At 44.0% G+C, this 22,132-nt stretch overlaps 2 protein-coding genes across 6 annotated transcripts in view; one reads left to right on the forward strand and one right to left on the reverse strand.

Annotated features, from left to right (window-relative positions):
* The window catches only part of MED12L (mediator complex subunit 12L), a 535,097-nt gene that overhangs the window by 94,532 nt on the left and 418,433 nt on the right, over window positions 1-22,132 (reverse strand). For both annotated transcript variants that reach the window (XM_038751768.1, XM_038750921.1), the window contains 5 exons: window positions 21,747-21,974; window positions 16,796-16,937; window positions 15,520-15,640; window positions 15,021-15,122; window positions 13,822-13,935 (listed from right to left, as the gene is read on the reverse strand). In XM_038751768.1, coding sequence (XP_038607696.1) covers window positions 13,822-13,935; window positions 15,021-15,122; window positions 15,520-15,640; window positions 16,796-16,937; window positions 21,747-21,974 — 707 coding nt within the window. The remainder of the gene's footprint in view (window positions 1-13,821; window positions 13,936-15,020; window positions 15,123-15,519; window positions 15,641-16,795; window positions 16,938-21,746; window positions 21,975-22,132) is intronic.
* P2RY12 (purinergic receptor P2Y12) overlaps window positions 1-22,132 on the forward strand; it is a 105,366-nt gene that overhangs the window by 29,902 nt on the left and 53,332 nt on the right. The window lies entirely within an intron of this gene.

Below are 22,132 nucleotides of genomic sequence, written 5' to 3' on the forward strand. Positions count from 1 at the left end.
CTAGGGCCAAGGGAGAGATGCTATTCCCCTTTGCCAATGCCTCTTGGGAGATTAGGGAGCGGGGAGAGAGGATGAGGAGAGATGAGGGAGACAAGACCAGCAGGAGACTCTAACTGCGAAAAAAAAGCAGCTGGGGAATTTATTGCACCCCACTTCGCGCTCGTTATCCCCATGCGGGGGAAGAAAGCAAAGATGCCACAGCCCGTGGGCATCCCCTGCCAGTGGAGCTCTGGGGTTGGCCTGGGTCACGATGACCCAGGCTCAGGAGGCCCCTGATGACTCTCACCAGGCATAGCGTTCAATAGTCACACATCAATCAATCAATCCATTGTATTTGCTGAGTGCTTACTGTATGCAGAGCCCTGCACTAACTGCTTGGGAGAATACAAAACAACAGAGTAGTACATATCCATAATTTATTTATTTTAATGCCCATCTTCCCCTCTAGATTATAAGCTAGTTGTGGGAAGGGAATGTGTCTGCCAACTGTTATACTGAACTCTTCAAAGGGCTTAGTACAGTGCTCTGCACATTGTAAGTGGTCAATAAATGTGATTGGTGGATTGATTGGTAAACATGTTCCCTGTCAACAACGAGCTTACAGTGCCACTTTGTGGGAGTCCCATGCTACCTGATCCTAGGTAAAATCGAAATGGTAAAGAAACCCAGACGTGAAAGCAATCAAGACCAGAGAGGGGACAGGCTGGCTGAAAACAGCATAAAACACTCATGTGCACCCCCAGCACTTGAACTGACTCCCTGTCTGACACATGGGACAATCACCCTTGCAGTGAGTAATCTCTACTGGAATTCCATTAAATTGATAACAACCAGCTGGCTTTCTTCTAAGTTGATAAAAAAGGAAAGTGAGCCAAATGTGTATTCCTATAACATAATAATAATAATCATAATAGTAGTAATACTATTTGTTAAGTGCTTATTATCCCATAATAGGCCTGCCTTCAAACATGCCCATGTCTTCTCCATCCTAAAAAACAAAACCCTCCCTTGACCCCACAGCCCCCTCCAGTTATCGCCCCATCCCCCTCCTACCATTCCTCTTCAAACTCCTTGAGCGAGTCATCTACATCCTCTGTCTCAAATTCCTCTCCTCCAACTCTCTCCTGGACGCCCACCAATCTGGCTTCTGTCCCCTTCACTCCACTGAAACTGCCCTCTCAAAGGTCACCAATAATTTCCTTCTTGCCAAATCCAATGGCTTCTTCTCCATCCTAATCCTCCTCAACCTCTCAGCTGTGCTTGATATTGTGGACCACCCCCTTTTCCTGGAAATAACACCCAACCTTGGCTTCACTGACTCTGCCCTCTCCTGGTTCTCCTCATCTCAGTGTCCTTCACGGGATCCTCCTCTGCCTCCCACCCCCTAACTGTGGGTGTCCCTCAAGGTTCAGTTCTTGGTCCCCTTCTATTCTCCATCTACACTTATTCCCTTGGAGAACTCATTCACTCCCATTGCTTCGACTACCATGTGTATGCAGGTGATACCCAAATCTACATCTCCTCCCCTGACCTCTCCCTCTCTCTCCAGGCTTGTATCTCCTCCTGCCTTCAAGACATTGCTTCTTGGATGTCCTCCCATCCCCTCAGACTTAAAGCATCCAAAACAGAGCTCCTTATCTTCTCAGCCAAAGCCCCCTCCTCTCCTGAACTTTCCAGTCACTGTAGACGGCACCACCATCCTTCCCTTCTCATAAGCCATAAACTTGGCATCATCCTTGACTCTTCTCTCTCATTCAACTAACATATTCAATCCGTCACCAAATACTGTCGGTCCCACCTTCATAACAATCACTAAAATCTGCCCTTTCCAAACTGCTACCATGTTAATACAATCACTCATCCTATCCCATCTAGAGTACTGCATCAGACTCCTTTCTGACCTCCCAACCTCCTGCCTCTCCCCTCTCAGGTTCATACCTCAACTCTGCTGCCTGGACCACCTTTCCACAGAAATGTTTAGGACACGTCATCCCCCCTTCTCAAAAATCTCCAGAGGTGGCCTATATCCACCTCTATATTGAACGAAAATTCCTCACCATTGGCTATAAAGCTCTCCACATCACCTTGCCTCCTCCTACATCACCTCACTTCTCTCCTTCTACAACCCAGCCCACACATTTCACTCCTCTGGTACTAACCTTCTCACTATGCCTCGATCTCGCCTGTCGCACCACCAGCTCCTGGCCCACGTCCTGCTTCTGTCCTGGAACACCCTCCCTCCTCAAATCTACCAGACAAAATTATTCACCTCCACTTCAAAGCCTTACTGAAGGCACATCTCCTCCAAGAGGCTTTCGCAGACTAAGCTCCACTTTTCCTCATCTCCCACTCCGTCTGCATTGTCCTGACTTGATCCCTATGCTCTTCCCTGCCAGGCACCCAGCCCCATAACACTTATGTATTTATCTGTAATTACATTTATTTGTATTGATGTCTGTCTCCCCCCCTCTAAACTATGAGCTCGTTATGGGAAGGGATTGTGACTCTTCATTGTTGTACTTTCCAAAGTGCTTAGTACAGTGTTTTGCATATAGTAAGTGCTTAGTAAATACAATTGAATGAATGAATGGAGGAGAGGCTGAAGGGTGAAAGCCAACTTGTTGCAAAATAGGCATTTGCCTATTTACTTTCAAAAGTGAAATGGAACTAAGACTCCCTTACTTGAGGGGTGAAACTGTGGACATTTCTTTTTTTAAATGGTATTTGTTAAGCACTTAATCTCTGCCAGCCACTGTACTACTACTGTTGTAATGAGTTTGTACCATAGCCCATGTCCCAGTCAGTCCAAATCCCCCATTTGCAGATGAGTTAACTGAGGCACAGAGAAATTAAGTGACTTACCCTAAGTCACACAGAAGACAAGTGGTGGAGGCAGGATTGGAATCCAGGTCCTCCTGACTCCCAGGCCTGTGCTCCATACAACAGGCCAAGCTGCTTAAGTCTCTACTATATATCAAACACTGTACTAAGCAATGGGGTACAAGTGTTCCCAACTTGTACTTCCCAAGCGCTTAGCACAGTGCTCTGCACACAGTAAGCGCTCAATAAATACGATTGAATGAATGAATACAGGTTCATCAGGTCAGACTCAGTCCCCATCCCACATAGGTCTCCCAGTCTAAGTAGGAAGGAAAACAATAGACTGTTAATCCTTTGTTGAGTAGGGACTGTTTCTATTTGTTGCTGAATTGTACTTTCCAAGTGCTTAGTACAGGGCTCTGCACACAGTAAGTGCTCAATAAATACGACTGAATGAATGAATGAAAGTATTGAATCCCAGTTTCACAGGTGAGAAAAATGAGGCACAGAGAAGTTAAGGGACTTGCCCAAGGTCACACAGCAGACAAGTGGTGGAGCTGGGGTGAGAACCCCGATCCTCAGCTTCCCAGCTCCATGATCTTTGCACTAGGCCATGCTGCTTCCATGTAACCCTCAAAGTTGTTGACATCATTACAGTACTTCTGGCCAGAGTGACAGCGGATATAATAATCACCATAATAAAAATTATAATTATAATAATAGTATTTGTTAAGAACTTACTATGTGCCAAGTACCGTTCTAAGCACTGGGGTATATACAAGGTAATCCGGTGGGACACAGTTTCTGTCCTACATAGGACTCATGGTTTTATACCCCATTTTGAAGATGCAGGAACTGCGGCCCAGAGAAGTGCAGTGACTTGCCCAAGGTCACACAGCAGACATGTGGCAGAGCTGGGATTAGAATCCACATCCTCTGATTTCCAGGTGTGTGCCTTTTCCACTGGGCCATGCTGCTTCTCTGCATCTGACGGAGCTGTGGCGGCTGGGGCCAGGGGACCTTCTGAATGGTGAGGGGATGGGGCAAAGTGACAGTCAGGAGGACCTCCCCACCAACACACACCATGACCAAGTGGTGTTTCTGGATGTGACTCTCCTCATCGCTCCCTCTCTCCTTTATGAGTCAGTCAGTCAATCGTCTTAATTGAGGGTTTACTATAAGCAGAGCACTGTAATAAGTGCTTGGGAGAGTACACTACAACAATAAACACATTCCCCGCCTACAATGAGCTTATAGTGGCTTGCTTTTCCGAGAGCACAGGTGGCAGTGGTGTGGGATGACAGGGGCTGAGATAGGGGATCCTCCCATTCCCCCCATCCTAGTGACACAGAGCAATGGCACAGAGCCCCAGTGACAAGCAGCATGGCCTAGTGGGTAGAACATGGGCCTGGGAGTTCCATCTCTGCCACTTGCCTGCTGTGTGACTTGAGGCAAGTCACTTCACTTCTCTGGGCCCCAGTTACCTCATCTGCATAATGGGGATCGAGACTCTGAGCCCCTCATGGGACAGGGACTGTGTCCAAACCAATTTGCTTGTATTCACCCTAAGCACTTAGTACAGTGCCTGGCACATAGTAAGCATTTAACAAATTCATTCATTCATTCATTCAATTGTATTTATTGAGTGTTTACTGTGTGCAGAGCACTGTACTAAGTGTTTGGGAAGTACAAGTTGGCAACATGCAGAGACGGTCCCTAGCCAACAATGGGCTCATAGTCTAGAAGGGGGAGACAGACAACAAAGCAAAACATGTACACAGGTGTCAAAACCATCAGAATAAATAGAATACAGCTCTGTGCACATCATTAACAAAATAGAGTAGTAAATATGTACAAGTAAAATAGAGTAATAAATCTGTACAAATCTATACAAGTGTTGTGGGGAGGGGAAGGGGGCAGGGCGGCGGGGAGGAGGAGAGGAAAAAGGGGGCTTAGTCTGGGAAGGCCTCCTGGAGGAGGTGAGCTCTCAGTAGAGCTTCAAATAACACAATTATTATTATTATTAGAATGGGAATGGGAATGTGCCATCCAACTCTGTTGTATCATACTTTCCCAAGTGCTTAGTACAGTGTTCTGCACACAGTAAGCACTCAATCACTACCACTGATTAACTGTCAAACACTTCCAGCTCATGCACCGAGACCTGAATGAGCTAAAGAGCAATAAGATTCCACGTATCCTGGAAACGTAAAAGCTTCTACTTTAAATGTCCCTATCAATTCACTGAGTTTGAAATTTAAGAACAAAGTGAGCTCTTTTGCTTTAATAATATTTTGCTCCCTGATGAGGAATCTGAATCCCTAGTCACTCATTATTGGCAATACCTTCCACAACGGAGTCAGGGATTCCTGAATCATGGGCAAGATGGTGGTGAGAGGGGTCTAGGGGAAAGTGTCCAGGACTGGGATTCAGAAGACCTAGGTTTTAATCACAGCTTGCCAGTTAGGTGATCTTGGGCAATCTCAACTTCTCTGTGCCAATCAATCAGCCATATTTACTGAACGCTTACTGTGTGCAAAGCACTTCACTAAGCACTTGGGAGACTACAACATAACAGAGTTGGAAGGCATGGTCCCTAAACATAACAAGCTTACAGTCTAGATGGAGAGACAGACTCAGTTTCCTAATCTACAAAATGGGGATAAAACACCTGGTTTCCCACCCCCTTAGACAGGAAGTCCTGTGTGGGATAAAGTCTGTGTCCACTACAGCTATCCTGTAAGTGCTTAATAATGACCATTATCTTTATTACTATCAAAAATAATAATAGTAAATATAAGACAAGACAGAGCACACATTCTTAATTATCTTCTAGAAGGGAAGTTAGAGATCCTAGTAGCTTATTATAATTATTAATAAAAATAATAATAATTGTGGTTTTTATTAAGCACTTACTATGTGCCAGACACTGTACTAAGTGCTGGTGTAGATACAAGGTAATAAGGTTGGACACAGTCCATGTCACACATGGGGCTCACAGATTTAATCCCCATTTTACAGATCAGGTAACTGAGGCACAGAGAAGTGAAGTGGCTTGCACAAAGTCACAAGGCAGACCAGTGGCAGAGCCAGCATTAGAACTCAGGTCCTTCTGACTATTAGGCCTGTGCTCTATCCACTAGGCCATGCTGTTTTCCAAATGAGGGTTTGGGTCAACTCCTGTAAAAGAGACCCCAGTGGCTTGGTAGAACACTCATGGATTGTTAGAACATCCATCCCTAACCATGAGACCAGATGTCAAAGTGGGCAGCTAAGCCTAGCCACATCTGGGATAGAGAGACCCTTGATTTGAGTAGTCAGTCAATAGCAGAGACTGTAGCCTTAAATTCAAATATTTCTAGCAGCTGCAATGAATAGGAAGCTGTGTTCCAGCTAGGAATTTGGAGAGAGGGCCTTTCTGCCTGATGTAAATTCTTTCAACAACAGATGACAGGAAAGGAATGAGGAGGAAAAATTGGGGAGCCATTTCCCCACCCTAGAAAGGCCCTTAAAGAGTTTCTGCCTCAGAGTTGAGCTATCTGGCTCTAGCCAAATCACATGTCAAGTTACCATGGTTGAATAGACAAACAATCCTCTCCTCAGTGAGTTTCTGCAGGCTCTGGAAGAAGTGATTCAATCCCCAAAGCCCTGGATGCTACATTCTTACATATGTAGAAAGATTTCACCTCCAAAAGAACTTATATTTGCATATATACACTTCTGCATATGTCTTAGGAAATTCAAAATTCAATGGGGTTAGTTCATTCAATCTATCAATCAATTAATGATATTTATTGAGCATTTACTGGATGCAAAGCACTGTACTAAGCACTTGGGAGAATACAATAAAACAGAGGTGGTAGACAAGTGACCTATCCACCAGTAGTTTACGGAAGCTTCAGATAAATTACGGATATGTAAGTAAGTGCTTTGGGGCTGGAGGTGGGATGAATATCCAGTTCTCAAAGGACACAGATTCAAGTGCATAGGTGATGGAGAAGGGGAAATGAGGACTCAGACAGGACAGGCCTCTTGTGGGAGATGTGATTTAGAAGCAGGGTGGCTTAGTGGATAGAGCACAGGCTTGGGAGTCAGAGGTCATGGGCTCTAATTCAGGCTCCGCCACTTGTCAACTGTGTGACTTTGGGCAAGTCACTTAACTTCTCTGGGCCTCAGTGACCTCATCTGTAAAATGGGAATGAAGACTGTGAGCCTCATGTGGGACAACCTGATTACCTTGTATCTACCCTAGTGCTTAGAACAGTGCTTGGCACATAGTAAGCGCTTAACAGATACCATCATTATATAAGGAGGGCTTTGAAAGGGGGTGAGAGTGAAGCTCTTTTGCATATGAATGGAGAGAGGGTTTTAGGATTTTTTATATTTGTTATTATCATTAATAATAATAATAGTAATAATAACAGTGGTATTTGTTAAGTGCTTACTATGTGCCAGGCACTGTACTAATCACTGGGGAAGATACAAGCAAATTGGGTTGGACACAGTCCCTGTTCCAGATGGGGCTCACAGTCTTAATCCCCATTTTACAGATGAGGGAACTGAAACACAAAGAAGTGAGGTGATGAGGGAACTGAAACACAAAGAAGTGAGGTGATTGCCTAAGGTCATACAGCAGACAAGTGACAGTGCCGGGATTAGAACCTAGGTCCTACTGAATCCAGGCCTGTGGTCTAGCCACTAGGCCACGCTGCTTGAATACTTGCTGATGGTACTTCATTTACCAAAAGAGCCAGTGGACAAATCCACCTGACTCATTCCTAGTAACTGAATACTAACCCAACCTGAAAGGTTCATCAGGGTACAAGTCAATCCCATCTATTTGACTTCCAACAAGCTCACCAAAGCTGAGACCAGCCCTGCTGCACGTTCATAGTTGAGTGGCCCAGAACCTTGTCTCCTGTTCATTCATTCATTCAATCATATTTATTGAGCGCTTACTGTGTGCAGAGCACTGTACTAAGTGCTTGGGAGAGTACAATGTAACAATAAACAGACACATTCCCTGCCCATTCCCTGCTTACAGCCTAGTGGGGGAGACAGACATTAATTTACATAAATAAATTATAGATATTCACGTAAAGTGCTGTGGGGCTAGGAGGGGGGAATGAATAAAGGAAGCAAGTCAGTGCAATGCAGAAGGGAGTGGGAGAAGCGGAAAGGAGGGCTTAGTCCCCAAAAGAGACAACACAGAGGTCTCAGGAAGAAGGCAGAGCAGGACTAATTTTGGGGGATTATTTGTAAAGAGAAAGGAGCAAAAGAAGTCAATACTATAGAAAGAGTTTAAGACACTAGGTGGAGAACCAGATCAAACCATTGCCTGTGCGTAGAATCAACAATGGAGTGGAAAGCTCCTGTGAGGAAATTGGCTAGAATGAGGAGTTGCATTCCTGAACACCACATTGAGGAAAATGTGTCCTGTAGGACTTAGCCCATATCCAAAAACATGCATATGTGCATGATCGTCTCTTTTTTTTTCCTTTAATAGTATGTGTTAAGCACTTACTGTACTAAGCTCTGGAATGGATGCAAAACAATAGGGTTGGACATAGTCCCTGTCCCACAGAGGGCTCAGATTTAACCCTCTTTTTATAGATGAGGCAACTGAGGCACAGACAAGTTAAGTGACTTGCCCGAGGTCACACAGCAGTCAAGTGGAGGCAGGGATTAGAACCCAAGCCCTTGCTCTTTCCACTAGGCCACACTGCTTCTCTTCTGATTCCCAATTCTGCTGTCACTTTTTAATTATGGTATTGATTAATCAGATAGCCCCTGGCCCCCGTGGGATCACAATCTTAGAGGTGGGGAGAGCAGGTAGCTTCGTCCCATTTTACAGATGAGGAAACTGAGTCCCAAATAGGTGGCGGAAGGTCACCCAGCAGGCCGGAAGCAAAGTTGGGTCTAAAACTCAGGACTCCTGAATCCCAGCCCAGTGCTCTTTCTACCCAAAATGTGTAATGATGGCACATATAGAAGAACTGACCTTACTGACTAATAAACTCTTAATCCACTAACTCTCCCTTTGAACAGACTTGAGTCCATTCAGATATGTTTCATTTACACAGATGTGGGCTTGCTTACACCCAGATCAAAGGTAAGCAAGGGTCCCTCAGTTTCCAACAATAAGAAAGGACTTTGCCTATTTCTTAAAAGTTCTACTACTCCCTCCTGTTAATTGAACATACTGTATTAGCTGAGTATAAATGAGCCCTGCAGGAGGAAAAGATGTTTACGGGTAAAGTCTACTCCTTCAAAACTGCAGTATGCAAGCTCCCATTAATAAGCTCATGAGGAGCAGCGTAACCTAGTGGATAGAACACCGACCTGTGAGTCAGAGGACCTGGGACTTAATCCCGGCTTTGGCACTTGTCTGCTGTGTGACACTGGGCAAGTCACTTGACTTCTCTGTGCCTCAGTTTCTTCACCTATAAAATGGGGATTAAGACTGTAAACCCACAAGGGACAGAGAAGGTGTCTATGAGAAGCAGCATGGAAGGGCAAGGGCTGGGAGTCAGAATGTCATGAGTTTTAATCCTGGTTCTGCCACATGTCTCCTGTGTGACCTGGGGCAAATCACTTCACTTCTCTGTGCCTTAGTTACCTCACCTGTAAAATGGGAATTGAGACTGTAAGCTCCACATGGGGCAGGGACTTGGTCTACCCCGATTTTCTTGTATCAGCTCCAGGACTTAGTTCAGTGCTTGGCACATAGTAAGCACTTAACAACCATTAGTATTATTATTATTAATAACCTGATTTGCTTGTATTTACCCCAGCACTTAGGATAGTGCCTAGCACATAGTAAGCACTCAACAAAAATTAAAAAAAGCTCACTACAAAAAACATTTTTGGTGGAGTAACTGTATACTTTTTGCATGGGACAAAGGGCCTGTGTTTGAGATAATCTTTCTCATTTTATTGAGCACCCCCTTGGCTGAAGGAAGGATGGGCACCAAACAGGATCTCACCCTGCCCTCTAGATTTCAGACTGCATTCTACATTTGGTAGAGGGAGAAGACAGTGGACCACAGAGAGTAAAGGTGGAGGAGGGGGAAATCAGTGCAGAGGGCAAGTAATAATGATAATAATAATAATTTTGGTATTTGTGAAGTGCTCTCCTGAGCATTCTACTAAGTGCTGGGGTGGAGACAAGCAAATTGGAGTGGACATAGTCTCTGTCCCACCTAGGGCTCTCAGTTTCAACCCCCATTTTACAGATGAGGCAACCGAGGCACAGAGAAGTGAAGTGACTTGACCAATGACACACAGCAGGCAAGTGGCAGAGCTGGGATTATTCATTCATTCAATCATATTTATTGAGCGCTTACTGTGTGCACATCCCATACTAAGGCACTGGAAAGTACAATTCAGCAATAAAGAGAGACAATCCCTGCCCAGATCGGGCTTACAGTCTAGAAGGGTGGAGACAGACATAAAAACAAGTATACAGACACCAACAGCATCAATATAAATAAGACTAGAACCCATGACCTTCTGACTCCCAGGCCTGTGCTCAATAAACTAGGCTACGCTGCTTGGGTCACCTAGATACACAGAGCAGACAGGCCACTCCGGACTCCTGCCCTCTTTACTTTATCCTTCCTTCCTCCTTTCCCATCTCCTTCCCTTCCCATCTCCTTCCCCATCTCCTTCCCCATCTCCTTCCCTCCTCCTTTCCCATCTCCTTCCCTCCTCCTTTCCCATCTTCTCCTTCCTTCCTCCTTTCCCTTCTCCTTCCCTCCTCCTTTCCCATCTCCTTTCCTCCTCCTTTCCCATCTCCTTCCCTTCTCCTTTCCTCCTCCTTCCCCTCCCCCTTCCCCATCTCCTTCCCTCCTCCTTTCCCATCTCTTTTAGACTGTGAGCCCACTGTTGGGTAGGACTGTCTCTATACATTGCCAACTTGTACTTCCCAAGTGCTTAGTACAGTGCTCTGCACACAGTAAGCGCTCAATAAATATGATTGATGATGATGAGATCCAGAACCTGAGGTGGGGCATGGGCTCAGCTGCTGCCCAGGACTCTTCCCAGTATGATGCACTGCACCTCTACTCTCCGAACACTCTCATGGTGTTGGAAACCCTGTCACACTCCGAGGCTAGAGGCTCTTTCCACTAAGCTATGCTGCTTGCCTACTTAAATGTGTTTGATTATACCGCGAGTTAATAAAGAACTGTGATTTATATTTATGTCTATCTCCCTCTCTGAATTATAAACTCACTGTGGGCAGGGAATGTGTCTGTTATAATGTTATGTGGTTCTCTCCCAAGCACTCAGTACAATGCTCTGAACACAATCAGCGCTCAATAAATAATAATAATAATAATAATGGCATTTGTTAAGTGCTTACTATGTGCAAAGCACTGTTCTAAACTCTAGGGGGATACAAGGTGATCAGGTTGTCCCACGGGGGGCTCACAGTCAATCCCCATTTTCCAGATGAGGTAACTGAGGCTCAGAGAAGTTAAGTGACTTGCCCAAGGTCACACAGCAGACATGTGGGAGTAGGGATTCGAACCCATGACCTCTGACTCCCAAGCCCGGGCTCTTTCCACTGAGCCACGCTGCTTCCTGTGTGCCAGGCACTGTACTAAGTGCTGCGGTAGATGCAAGCAAATGGGGTTGGGCACAGTTCCTGTGCCCTGTGGGGCTTCCAGTCTCAATCCCCATTTTAAAGGTGAGGTAACTGAGGCCTGTAGACATAAAGTAACTTGCCCAAGGTCACACAGCAGAGAAGGGGCAGAGTTGGGATTAGAGCCCATGGCCTTCTGACCCCCCAGGCCCAGGCTCTGGCCACTAGGCCAGGCCGCTCCTCAAATACCATTAATGATGATGAAGGCTCATTGACCAAATGCGAATGACTGACTGCCTAGGGAGGGAGGGACTCAGATGTCCTGTACATCCATCTCACCCTTCTATGGCCTGGGGGCAGGACAGCCACCTCTCCTATTCTGCCCTATTCTGCCAGCTATCACTCTAATAGGAAATGCTAGATAAATCCCACAGTTACATCCTGATTCACAGTGCCACATGCAGAGGGAGATAGAAGATAATCAGAATGACCACAGGATCCCAAGGATCCCAAGGAGGTAGGGAGAGCAGGTTTTGAATCCTCATTTTCCAGGTGAAGAAAAGGAGTCACAGAGAGATTAAGTGACTTGCTCAAAGTCAAAAGGCAGGGTGAGAACCCAGGCAGAACCTGTGTCTCCTGTCTCCCAGTCCCATAATAACAATAATAATAACTGTGGTATTTGTTAAGTGCTTACTAAGTGCCAAGTACTAGACTAACAGCTGGGATAGATACAAGATAACCAGGTCCCACATGGAGTTCACAATTTCAGTGGGAGCGAGAACAGGTATTGAATCCCCACTCTGCAGATGAGGGAACTGGCGTACAGAGGAGTTAAGTGACTTGCCCAATGTCACATAGTGGATAAGTGCCAGAGCTTGGATTAGAATCCAGGTCCCCTGACTCCCAGGCCTATGCTCTTTTCACTAGGCCACACTGCTTCCTCACGCTCTGTCCACCCGGCTCCCCTGCTGAGCTTCTTTGTTGCCTGGATCATTTTTCTAAAACATGGTTCTGAGCATGTCTCTCCACTATGCAAAAACCTCCAGTGGTTGCCCACCCACTTCCACAAAAAAACAGAAACTCCATACCATTGACTTTGAGGCACTCAATCAGCTCTCCCTTTCCTACTTAGCCTCACTCTTCTCCCACTACAATCGAGCCCACACACTTCACTCCTCTAATGCCAACCTACACATTATACCTTTTTTAACATCTCTCTACTAACTGTACCTCTTTTACATCTTTCTCACCATTGATCCCTTGCTAACAGCCTCCTTCTGGTCTAGAATTCCCTCCCTCTTCATATCTGACAGGCCACTATTGCCTCCATCTTCAAACCCTTACTAAAATTACATTTCCTCTGGAAGTTTTCCCTGACCAATCTCTCTTTTCCCCATCTTATTTTCTTTCCTTTTCAACATGTACTTGGGTCAGTACCCACTATGCACTTTGATATGCAGCCCACCCCTCGCCCTTTACCACTTTTATACATATCATTATACTCTTCCACTTCTCCCATCTTTAATTTATTTAAATGTATGCCTCCCTTACTAGATTATCAGCTCCTTGAGGGCAGGGATCATGTCTACCAACTCTGTTGTGTTATTCTCTCCCAAGTGCTTAGTTCAGTGCTCTGTACACAGCAAGCACTCAATAAATACCATTGATTAATGGATTGCCTAAGAAAGAACACAATTATTATTATTGTTATCATAAACTCTGGCTATGAACATGTGCTTGAAGCCATCCTCGCTCCCAATCAGATAACAGAAATGAAACAGCTCCAGTTCTCAACAGGTAGGCGGAGGCAACGTATTAAAATGATGCAATGAAATCTCCAAACATGACCTAGCTATAAGGCAAACATTGCTCCTGCCAAGTGACTCATGAGGAGCCTGATGCACAGCAGGTTAAATGGCCCGGGGTCACTCAGAGAGATGGCCGGTGAATGGAGATGCCAGCCCAGTGTTCTTGACTACCAGTCGATGCTGCAATCTGGCTGAGATTTCAGTCTCTGGTCTGAGCCACCCAAAGAGTAATACTTAGAAGCCTAAACCTTCCTCTTCCAGTGTTAAAGCTATTCCCTAAAGGGGATTTTGGCAAATGCAGCCAATTACAAACTCAGCCTCCATTTCACCGAGACATCCTGCAATTAAAATGCCTCAGGAAGTGTTAGAGTTGGATTCCCTTAGCAATCCTAGAAACAGAATCAGCCTCTCTGGGAGAGGAGGCTAACTTGGCCTCTGCATTTCTTGGGAAAATCAGTCACCGAGCCAGGGACGACACATTAGTCTTCAGTAAGATTGACTGGGGTTAGCTTTCCATGGAAAAAAAAAAATATCCTCAACCCAAAAGCTCTTTCCTCAGGGCGCTCAACCCAGGAATTGCACGTGTTGCTCTTTGAATAATCTTACCAAGCATCAAAATTGCCTTTAAGACCGCGAACACAGCCCCCACTTCGATGCTGTTGTGAGCAGCAGCTAAAAGGTGGCGATCACACGACGAGCGAATTCCTGGGAAAGACTTTCCTAAGAGAGGAGAGGGAGTGATTTGGAGTCAATAATGTAATCACCACTTCACCCATGGGACTTTCTTTTCAGATGGTACTATGGGGTATTTACGTCCTTTTGTCTCAGGCTCTTTCTCACTTAATGTCCTTTCATCTGAGGTGCTCTGTCACTTAAATGGCAATGCCTGTTTTGGGAAATTAAGAAAATGTGTCTGTGTGGCACTTCATCAGTTCCATAGGAATCAATAAACATAATTCCCCCTGCACCCAAAGTAACTCCTAGATAATAAGTTAGGCCCTGGGGAGGAGCCTTCTCTTCCAGACCAATGGGGTGTCTTTTAGTGAACTGAGGCTTTGCATTCATTCATTCAATCGTATTTATTGAACGCTTAATGTGTGCAGAGCACTGTACTAAGTGCTTGGGAAGTAGAAATCAAATTGCATGATGCACTCACAGCCCCCTAATGGTTGAATATGTTCATGCTCCTCCCAAAGGGGCCAGCTGACAACTGGAATAGCTCTGAGGCCTGGAGTGAACTGGCTCACTATCTTGCCTTGAACCATTCAGGTGTGAGAAAAAAGAGAAGAAAAATGGTGGAAAGAGGATAACTCTGTTCCTTGACTATCGAGCTTAAGGGCTTCTCTTCTTCCAGTTGACTGCATAGAGTCATGTCTCCTTTCCTGCCCCTCTCTCTCTCTGAATGTCCAGGAGGAACTGTATCTAAACCAGACCAGGCACTTGGTTTCCTGGCCATATCTCTAAGACCAAAGACCTCCTTCTACTTCACCAAACCAAAATAAAAAAAGTTTGGCTGCATTCTACCATTGTCCTCTCTCCCACCCCACATGGCTCTATAAATCACTAAACTATTTTCCCTGGTTGTTAAATTCCTACTTATAATTTAGCAATCCATCCTGGCTGTTACTCTAATGACAGATGCTTTCAGCCTCTGTATCAACTGGCTTGACTCATTCAACCCTCAAGGCAGCCCTCCACAGACAGATCAGGAAAGACATTCCAGAGTAGGTTGTCTTTGTGGGCAAGCAGAAGGTCGACATTCAAAAATGGAAAGGCAAATGGCAGACTTTCAGCCGTCGACTTACCAGTTGCTTGAGGCAACAAACAGACCTGGGGGGTTCGGAAGAGATGAAGCAGGAGTCGGCAGGTCATTCTCGCTCCAGACTCTGCATCTGGGTCCCCACAAGCTGAGGAAGGCAAGACTTTAGAGCCCTGTTGCCAACAGGCATGGCAGTTTGACTGAAGTCCATCGCTTTAGAAGAACTGAAGCTTAGACTTCTCAAAATGCAGAAAAAATAGTTGATTGATACTTTTTCTCAGGACAATCTCAGCACTGCTTCCCCCCACCCCACCAAATCAAACTGTCTTTCCCTCCAAATTATCAATTTTTAAAATAGCGTCTTCACAAGTACACTTTCTTAACTTTAAAAAAGGGTGTTACAAAGTCTTTTGTCCACAGTGCCTCAACTCCACAAGCTAGAAATTGTGGTAACTTGAAAGTCAGTTTACATGACCATCTGTAGTGGAGAGATTAATTCTCACAGGTTGTAATACTTATGGTAAAGGCCCCTGCTATTTTCCTACCTGCTGCAAGCAGAGAGGGGAGGGCTACGTGTTGTACGACATCTTCCAGGGAAAAACACTGTCGAGCTATCAGAATTGCAATGAACGTGGCTAGGGAGTCATGGAATGAGAGATCACTCACCTTCAAAGAAAAATATTGGCAGGTTTTACAATGACAGCCTTTAAGATAACTTGCATGTCAATAACAGAGAGAATATTGTTTGACCAACAGAAATAAAACTGCCCTAAGCAAATCAACAAAGTTCCTTTATCCAGGAGTCTTGCGACAGCAATTATGTTTCTTTCTCTCATTAATGAACTACCGTAAGGAAAACTGTAAATGCAAATTTTATCTCCAAAAGTAGGAAGAAATTCAGTTATTCCCAGAGACCTCCATTCAAATTTCATTTACTCATTTGCCAGGGAAAGAAAAACAAAACATGCCTAAAAATAAGAAATATCTGACTATTGGCAGGCACAATATAACAGTTGGTTACATTTCATTGAAAAACAAACCCATGGCATTGTTGATTTCAATAAAGTTTTCCTCCCATATTTAAATGCAAATTCAAAGCAATTTAACTGAAAACAAAACAGGAAGCCATCCAGCAGCACAAAGGCTACTCGGTTAATAGTAGCAGGCCGTGAGTTGGGAATTGTGGATTTGGACATAATCAGAGTGAGTTCAATCCTTCCATTCCCTGCAGTTATTTCTTACAGTTTCCTTTGTTCTTTGACAGGACCACTGATTCTTCCTCACCACCAGTGGGTCGGATTATTCATCACAGTAAAAGAACCTTTACTGCTCTGAGTTTCTGATCAGTATCTTTCTATTTGCTATGGAAGAATCTCTGTCAATAAGTGTGAAATGTACCCAACCCCTAGTACTTTTCCTGAGTCATAAGGTTATGGACAAAAGACTGTGAATAGTTCTAAGCATGAAAAATCCATTATTAAGGAACTATATGCACATCCTTATTATAGTACAGAAGTCATTCATTCAATCGTATTTACCGAGCACTTACTCAATACACCCTTCACTTCTATCAGTTTTTTGGACATAGTAAGCACTCAGTAAATATGACTGAATGGCCGTTCTAATACAAAGATTTGGACAATACTACACATTTTGGGTTTTTGGGTGGGGGAGATAGAGTCCTATTTTTTTTTGGCACATCCCTTGCTTGCTTTAAAGGATTGTACATCAGTGCATGTGCTGCCCAAGAAACCCAATTTTCAATTAGAAAAGAAAGATGACTTTCCATTCAGGTAACATGTCAGTGACACATACACTTACATCTACGCTGCAGAGGAGATCATTAAAACCCCAAACATGATTTGAAGAGCAACAGAGAGCCTTTAGTACCCCTAACCACTCTGAACTGAGGACTGTACAGCAAGCAGTCAGCTCAGCACAAAGGTTGGCTATGTCATTGATTCTGGAAGAAAGAAGAAAGAACATGTTAAACAACTTACTCAAAGGAAAATAACTACAATGAGCAAGATGGCATCTCATTTCTTGCCTCGATCTGTGGCTGACTCGGTTTGATTGATGGGATTTGTTTTAAATTCCAGTTGGCCTTGGTAAAGGTTCCTATCCAGTGATAGGGACCAGAGGGAAGGACCATAAAGAAGCAGCATGGCCCAGTGGAAAGAGCACAGGCCTGAGGGTCAGAGGACCTGTGTTCCAATCCCAGCTCCGCCATGTGCCTGCTGTGTGACTTTGGACAATTCATTTAACTTCTTCTTGCTTCAGTTACCTCATGTGTAAACTGGGAATTCAAAATCTGATCTCTCTCCTACTTAGATTCTGAGTCCTGTGTGGAAAAGGGACTCCATCTGACTTGATTATCTTGTATCTTCCCTAGGACTTAGAGAACACTGCTTGACTCATAGTAAGCACTTAACAAATACCACAATCATAATGGCGGTCAGAGAAAGACAGCTCAGGGGGCTTGAGTGAAGTAGCGCAGGAGGGCAGGAGGGCAGGAAAGCTTCTGTTTAGGTAAGATCAGTTTTGCCAGTGTCAGTGAAGCAGCATGGTCTAATGGTTAGAGCACGGGCCGGGGAGTCAGAAGGACCACCACTTGCCTGCTGTGTGACTTTGAGCAAGCCATTTCATTTCTCTGTGCCTCAGTTTACTCATCTATAAAATGGGGAATAAGATTGTGAGCCTCATTTGGAACAAGGATTGTGTCCAACCCAATTACCTTGTATCAACCCCAGCATTTAGTACAGTGCCAGGCACATAGTAAGCACTTAAAAAATAGTACAATTATTATTATTATTATTATTATTAATTCCCTTGGTTCCTCCTGAAAAGTTATAGAGAGAGCTGACCATTGGAATGGCAGGGGGCTATTTCTCCCAGCCAGTCCTCTTCCTGGCCTTCTGCTGCTTTTCTCCCCAAAGGCTTTTTCCCTGTCACATTGGTTGCTTGGGTGTTACCAATAACCAAGATCTATGTTGGGTTAAGATGGTACCCGGATAATGAATGTGAAGACTGACCTTAAATACTGGTTTAAGAGTTAAGAAGTGTAAGTATTCACACCATAAAGTTTTCTTTCCTCCTTAGATTTTTACAGTTCACCCAATGGCCCAGTGAACTTACCAGTTTCTCCTGCATTTTCACTCATTCTTTCAGTGCCAGTTCCTCTTTTTCCAGGTTGCCAGTGGGTCAGCAAGTATTTATTAGACACCCATGGGGTGGGGCACATAATCTCTGACCTCAGGGAACTTAACAGTTGCATGAAAGGTACTAGGGAGTCACATATACAATGAACTTAAATATGTATTATTAGATACAACCATCACAAAAATGAATGGAAAACAGAGGAGTGGATCATAGTTGTGTTGTTAGGTTGGAGGTAGAAGGGTTACACAGATACTTCCCTACATGCAAATAAAGCTCTTCATTTTAATAGAGCCTTTTTTTAACAGTGTCGCAGGATTTCTCACAAGCTGCTTTGAATTTTATCGCATCAATGATGCTGAGATTAGAAAAGCGAATCTTTAGAAATGAACTGAATAGTCTCCTTTGCGGGCTCTTAATCTGCCTCTGGCTCGCTAACTGGTGGCAGGGGGGTGGTCCCTCAAGGTTCAGTACTGGGACCCTTTCTATTCTCCATTAACCTTCACTCCTTTGGAGAATTCATTCACTCCTACGGCTTCAATTACCACCTTTATGGAGATGATACCCAAATCTATATCTCTACTTGGATGTCTTCCTATCACATCAAGCTTAATATTCCCCAAACTGAACTCCTTTATCTTGCCACCCAAATCCTGTCCTCCCCCTGAATTTCCCATCACTGTAGATGGCATAACCATCCTTCCTGTCTCACAAGCCTGTAACCTTGGCATTATTCTTGACTCCTATCTCTCATTTAACCCACAAATTCAATACATAGCTAAATCCTGTCAGTCCCACTTTTACAACAGCATTAAAATCTGTCCTTTCCTCTCCATACAAAATGCTACCACGTTAACACAAACATTCATCTTATCCTACCCGGATTACTGCATCAGCCTCCTTGCTGACCTCCCAGCCTCATGCCTCTCTCCACTCCAGTCCATACTTTGACTCTAATATCCAGACTGGTTGTGCTCATTTTGAGTCCCAAAGCATTCTGAGAACTATAGAACCAATAATGTCTGGGGACTGTCCCACCTACCAATGAGGGCATGGTTATCTGAAGATGGAAGGGAAAGGAACTCAAGTTCAGGGGAATGGTCAACATCATCATCATCATCATCAGTGGTATTTACTGAGCACTTCTGTGCAGAACACTATAATAAGCGCTTGAGAGAGTACCCAAAATACTTACTGGTTTTCAACAAGCTAATATGGTCATTCTATAGATATATGAAATTAAATGACATGATTCATTAAAATACACAAGGAGCAGTAGCATTGCCTTGTGGAAAGAGCACAAGCTTGGGATTCAGAGGACCACAGTTCCAATTCCAGTTCTGCAATTAGTCTACTGTGTGACCTTGGGCACATTACTTAACTTCTCTGGGACTCGACTTCCTCTTCTGTAAAATGGGGATTCAATCCTACTACCTCCTACTTAGACTGTGAACTCCCTGTGGGAGCGGGACTGTGTCCAACCTGCTTATAATAATAATAATAATAATAATAATTGGTATTTGTTAAGCACTTACTATGTGCAAAGCACTGTTCTAAGCACTGGGGAGGATACAGGGTGATCAGGTTGTCCCACGTGGGGCTCACAGTCTTAATCCCCATTTTACAGATGAGGTAACTGAGGCCCAGAGAAGTTAAGCTACTTGCCCAAGATCACACAGCAGACATGTGGCGGAGTCGGGATTCGAACCCATGACCTCTGACTCCAAAGCCCATGCTCTTTCCACTGAGCCACACTGCTTATCTTATATCTACATCAGTGCTTAGTGTAGTGGTTGGCAAATAGTAAGCACTTAATAAAAATGAGCAGTATGATCTGATAAAAAGAGTATGGGCCTGGGAATCAGGCGGTCTGTGTTCCAGTTCTGGCTCTGACACTTGCCTGATGTATGACCTTGGACAAGTCACTTAATTTCTTTGGGACTCAATTTCCTCATCTGTAAAATGGAGACAAAATACCTGTTGTCACTTCTCTTTAGACTGGGAGCTCCATGTGGGACAGGGATGGTGTCCAATGGTGTCCAATGGACGGTGTCCAATCTGCTTATATTGAATCTTCCCCAGACTTAGTACAGTGCTTGGCACACAGTATGTGCTTACCAAATACCACTGTCATTATTCCTGTTATTATTATCATCATTATTATTCTTATGAACATTGTCAAATTTCTCCCCTAGGAAATGAACACTGATAGGAAAGACAGAGAAAAGAAAGAAAATAAACAAAGAATAAAAAAGAAAAGTATGGGTGGACAAGTGGGAGGGAGGAGGGAGGGAGGGAGGGAGGAAGGGAGGAAGGGAGGAAGGAAGGAAGGAAGGAAGGAAGGAAGGAAGGAAGGAAGGAAGGAAGGAAGGAAGGAAGGAAGGAAGGAAGGGAGAAGGGGGAAGATGGGACAAGAAGAGAGAAAAAGGAAGAAAGGAAAGGAGAGAGGGAAAATGGAATAGTGAGAAGCTGACTTCCCAATGATATTTTCCACTGGAGACAGTCAATAAAATTGAGCCCATTTCCTTAACTTGATTTTCACTTATAGGACATAAATATGACTTCATGAGGTTCATTGTGTTTTGTTTGTGCTTTGAGGGAGGTGGGGAAAAAGGAGGAAGATTTTCTTAAGCATGGGAAGAAGGACTAAGAAATGCAACCTTGGTCAGTATGTTAAGAAAGTAATTACTACATTTTTCAGCTTAGCATTAACTTGGACATTGACCACTGAGAGATAATCACAAACCAGTCACCTAAATTCACCACACCTGACTTCGAACTTGGGAGAACAGATGGCTGACCCTGTGGGTGAACTTTCAAAAATATAACACTGTATTGAAATCCAGATTAGGAAATCAACTTTTTCTTTTTTGTTTACTAAGGGAAGTTGTGCCTAAATTCCATGAGTAATTCTACCAAACTAATGGTGATCCACGTGTCAATTACTGAGACTGAATCTTGTTCCAAAGACTAGTTTCCAACACTCTTAAGAATATATCTTTATTTCCAGCTGCAGCTAGCATTTTTCTTTAAGTCCTTGCAGTAATGAGAAATGGTTCAGTATGCAACATAATAGCCATGATAATGATAATTTTCAATGCAATAATATCACTAATGCAGAACTATCACTAGCAATAGTAAAACAATACCAACAAGGCTGAGGCTTACTTATTTCACTAGTTTAAATTAGTAAATACCTTAAGAAATCAGCATTTAATTTTAAGAAATGAAGATTGAAGACAAACTGAGGGACAGAGATGATAAAAGCAGTGATACTTCTGACAGTTTCTGAAAGTAATAGCATAGTAATGAATTATATGTAATGTGAAATTATATTAATCTTTCATAATCAGACCAAAAGGACAATGGGGTTCCTAAGAGAACCAGAAAAGGGTCACCTCTCTCAAGCCAAAAGTGACCACAGAAGGTTCCGTCAAATCATCATCCGGGGAGACAACGCATCGGGGTCTCTCCAAAAGGACAAAACGAGGAAGGGGGAAGGGGGAAGGGAGAAGAGAGAAAATGTAAATACTCAAACAGCTGACAGTTTAGGGAATCTCGGCCTATTCTTAACCACGCTGGCCACATTCATCAATCCAGAGGTGACCCATCTTACCTTCCTGCATCCTGATGTCCCATACATACATTCATGAGGGCGTTACACACAAAGCTGTAGCGATTGGCTGCATTGTCGCTGAGGATCTTGCCTAGCATTGAGTAGTTGATGCTGTGAGCAGAAGGGTTCTCGATAAAATCCAACATGAACTCGGGGTCCCATAATAGATTGGAGTTTGAGGGCTGCACATTGCTGTATATAGTTTGCTTTACCTTGGAACAGGCACTACTGAAGGTAAAAAAAACAGAAGGGATTATGGGGGAGAAAAATAGTTAAATCCCAAGAATGTGAATCACTTTGGCTTCCTGAAGGACAGAAAAATGGCAAAAGGGAGTTAAACATTTTTTTCCTGGTATTTGTTAAGCTCTTACTCTGTGCCAGGCACT

The sequence above is a fragment of the Tachyglossus aculeatus genome, chromosome 1 (assembly GCF_015852505.1).
Source record: "Tachyglossus aculeatus isolate mTacAcu1 chromosome 1, mTacAcu1.pri, whole genome shotgun sequence".
NCBI lineage: Eukaryota > Metazoa > Chordata > Mammalia > Monotremata > Tachyglossidae > Tachyglossus > Tachyglossus aculeatus.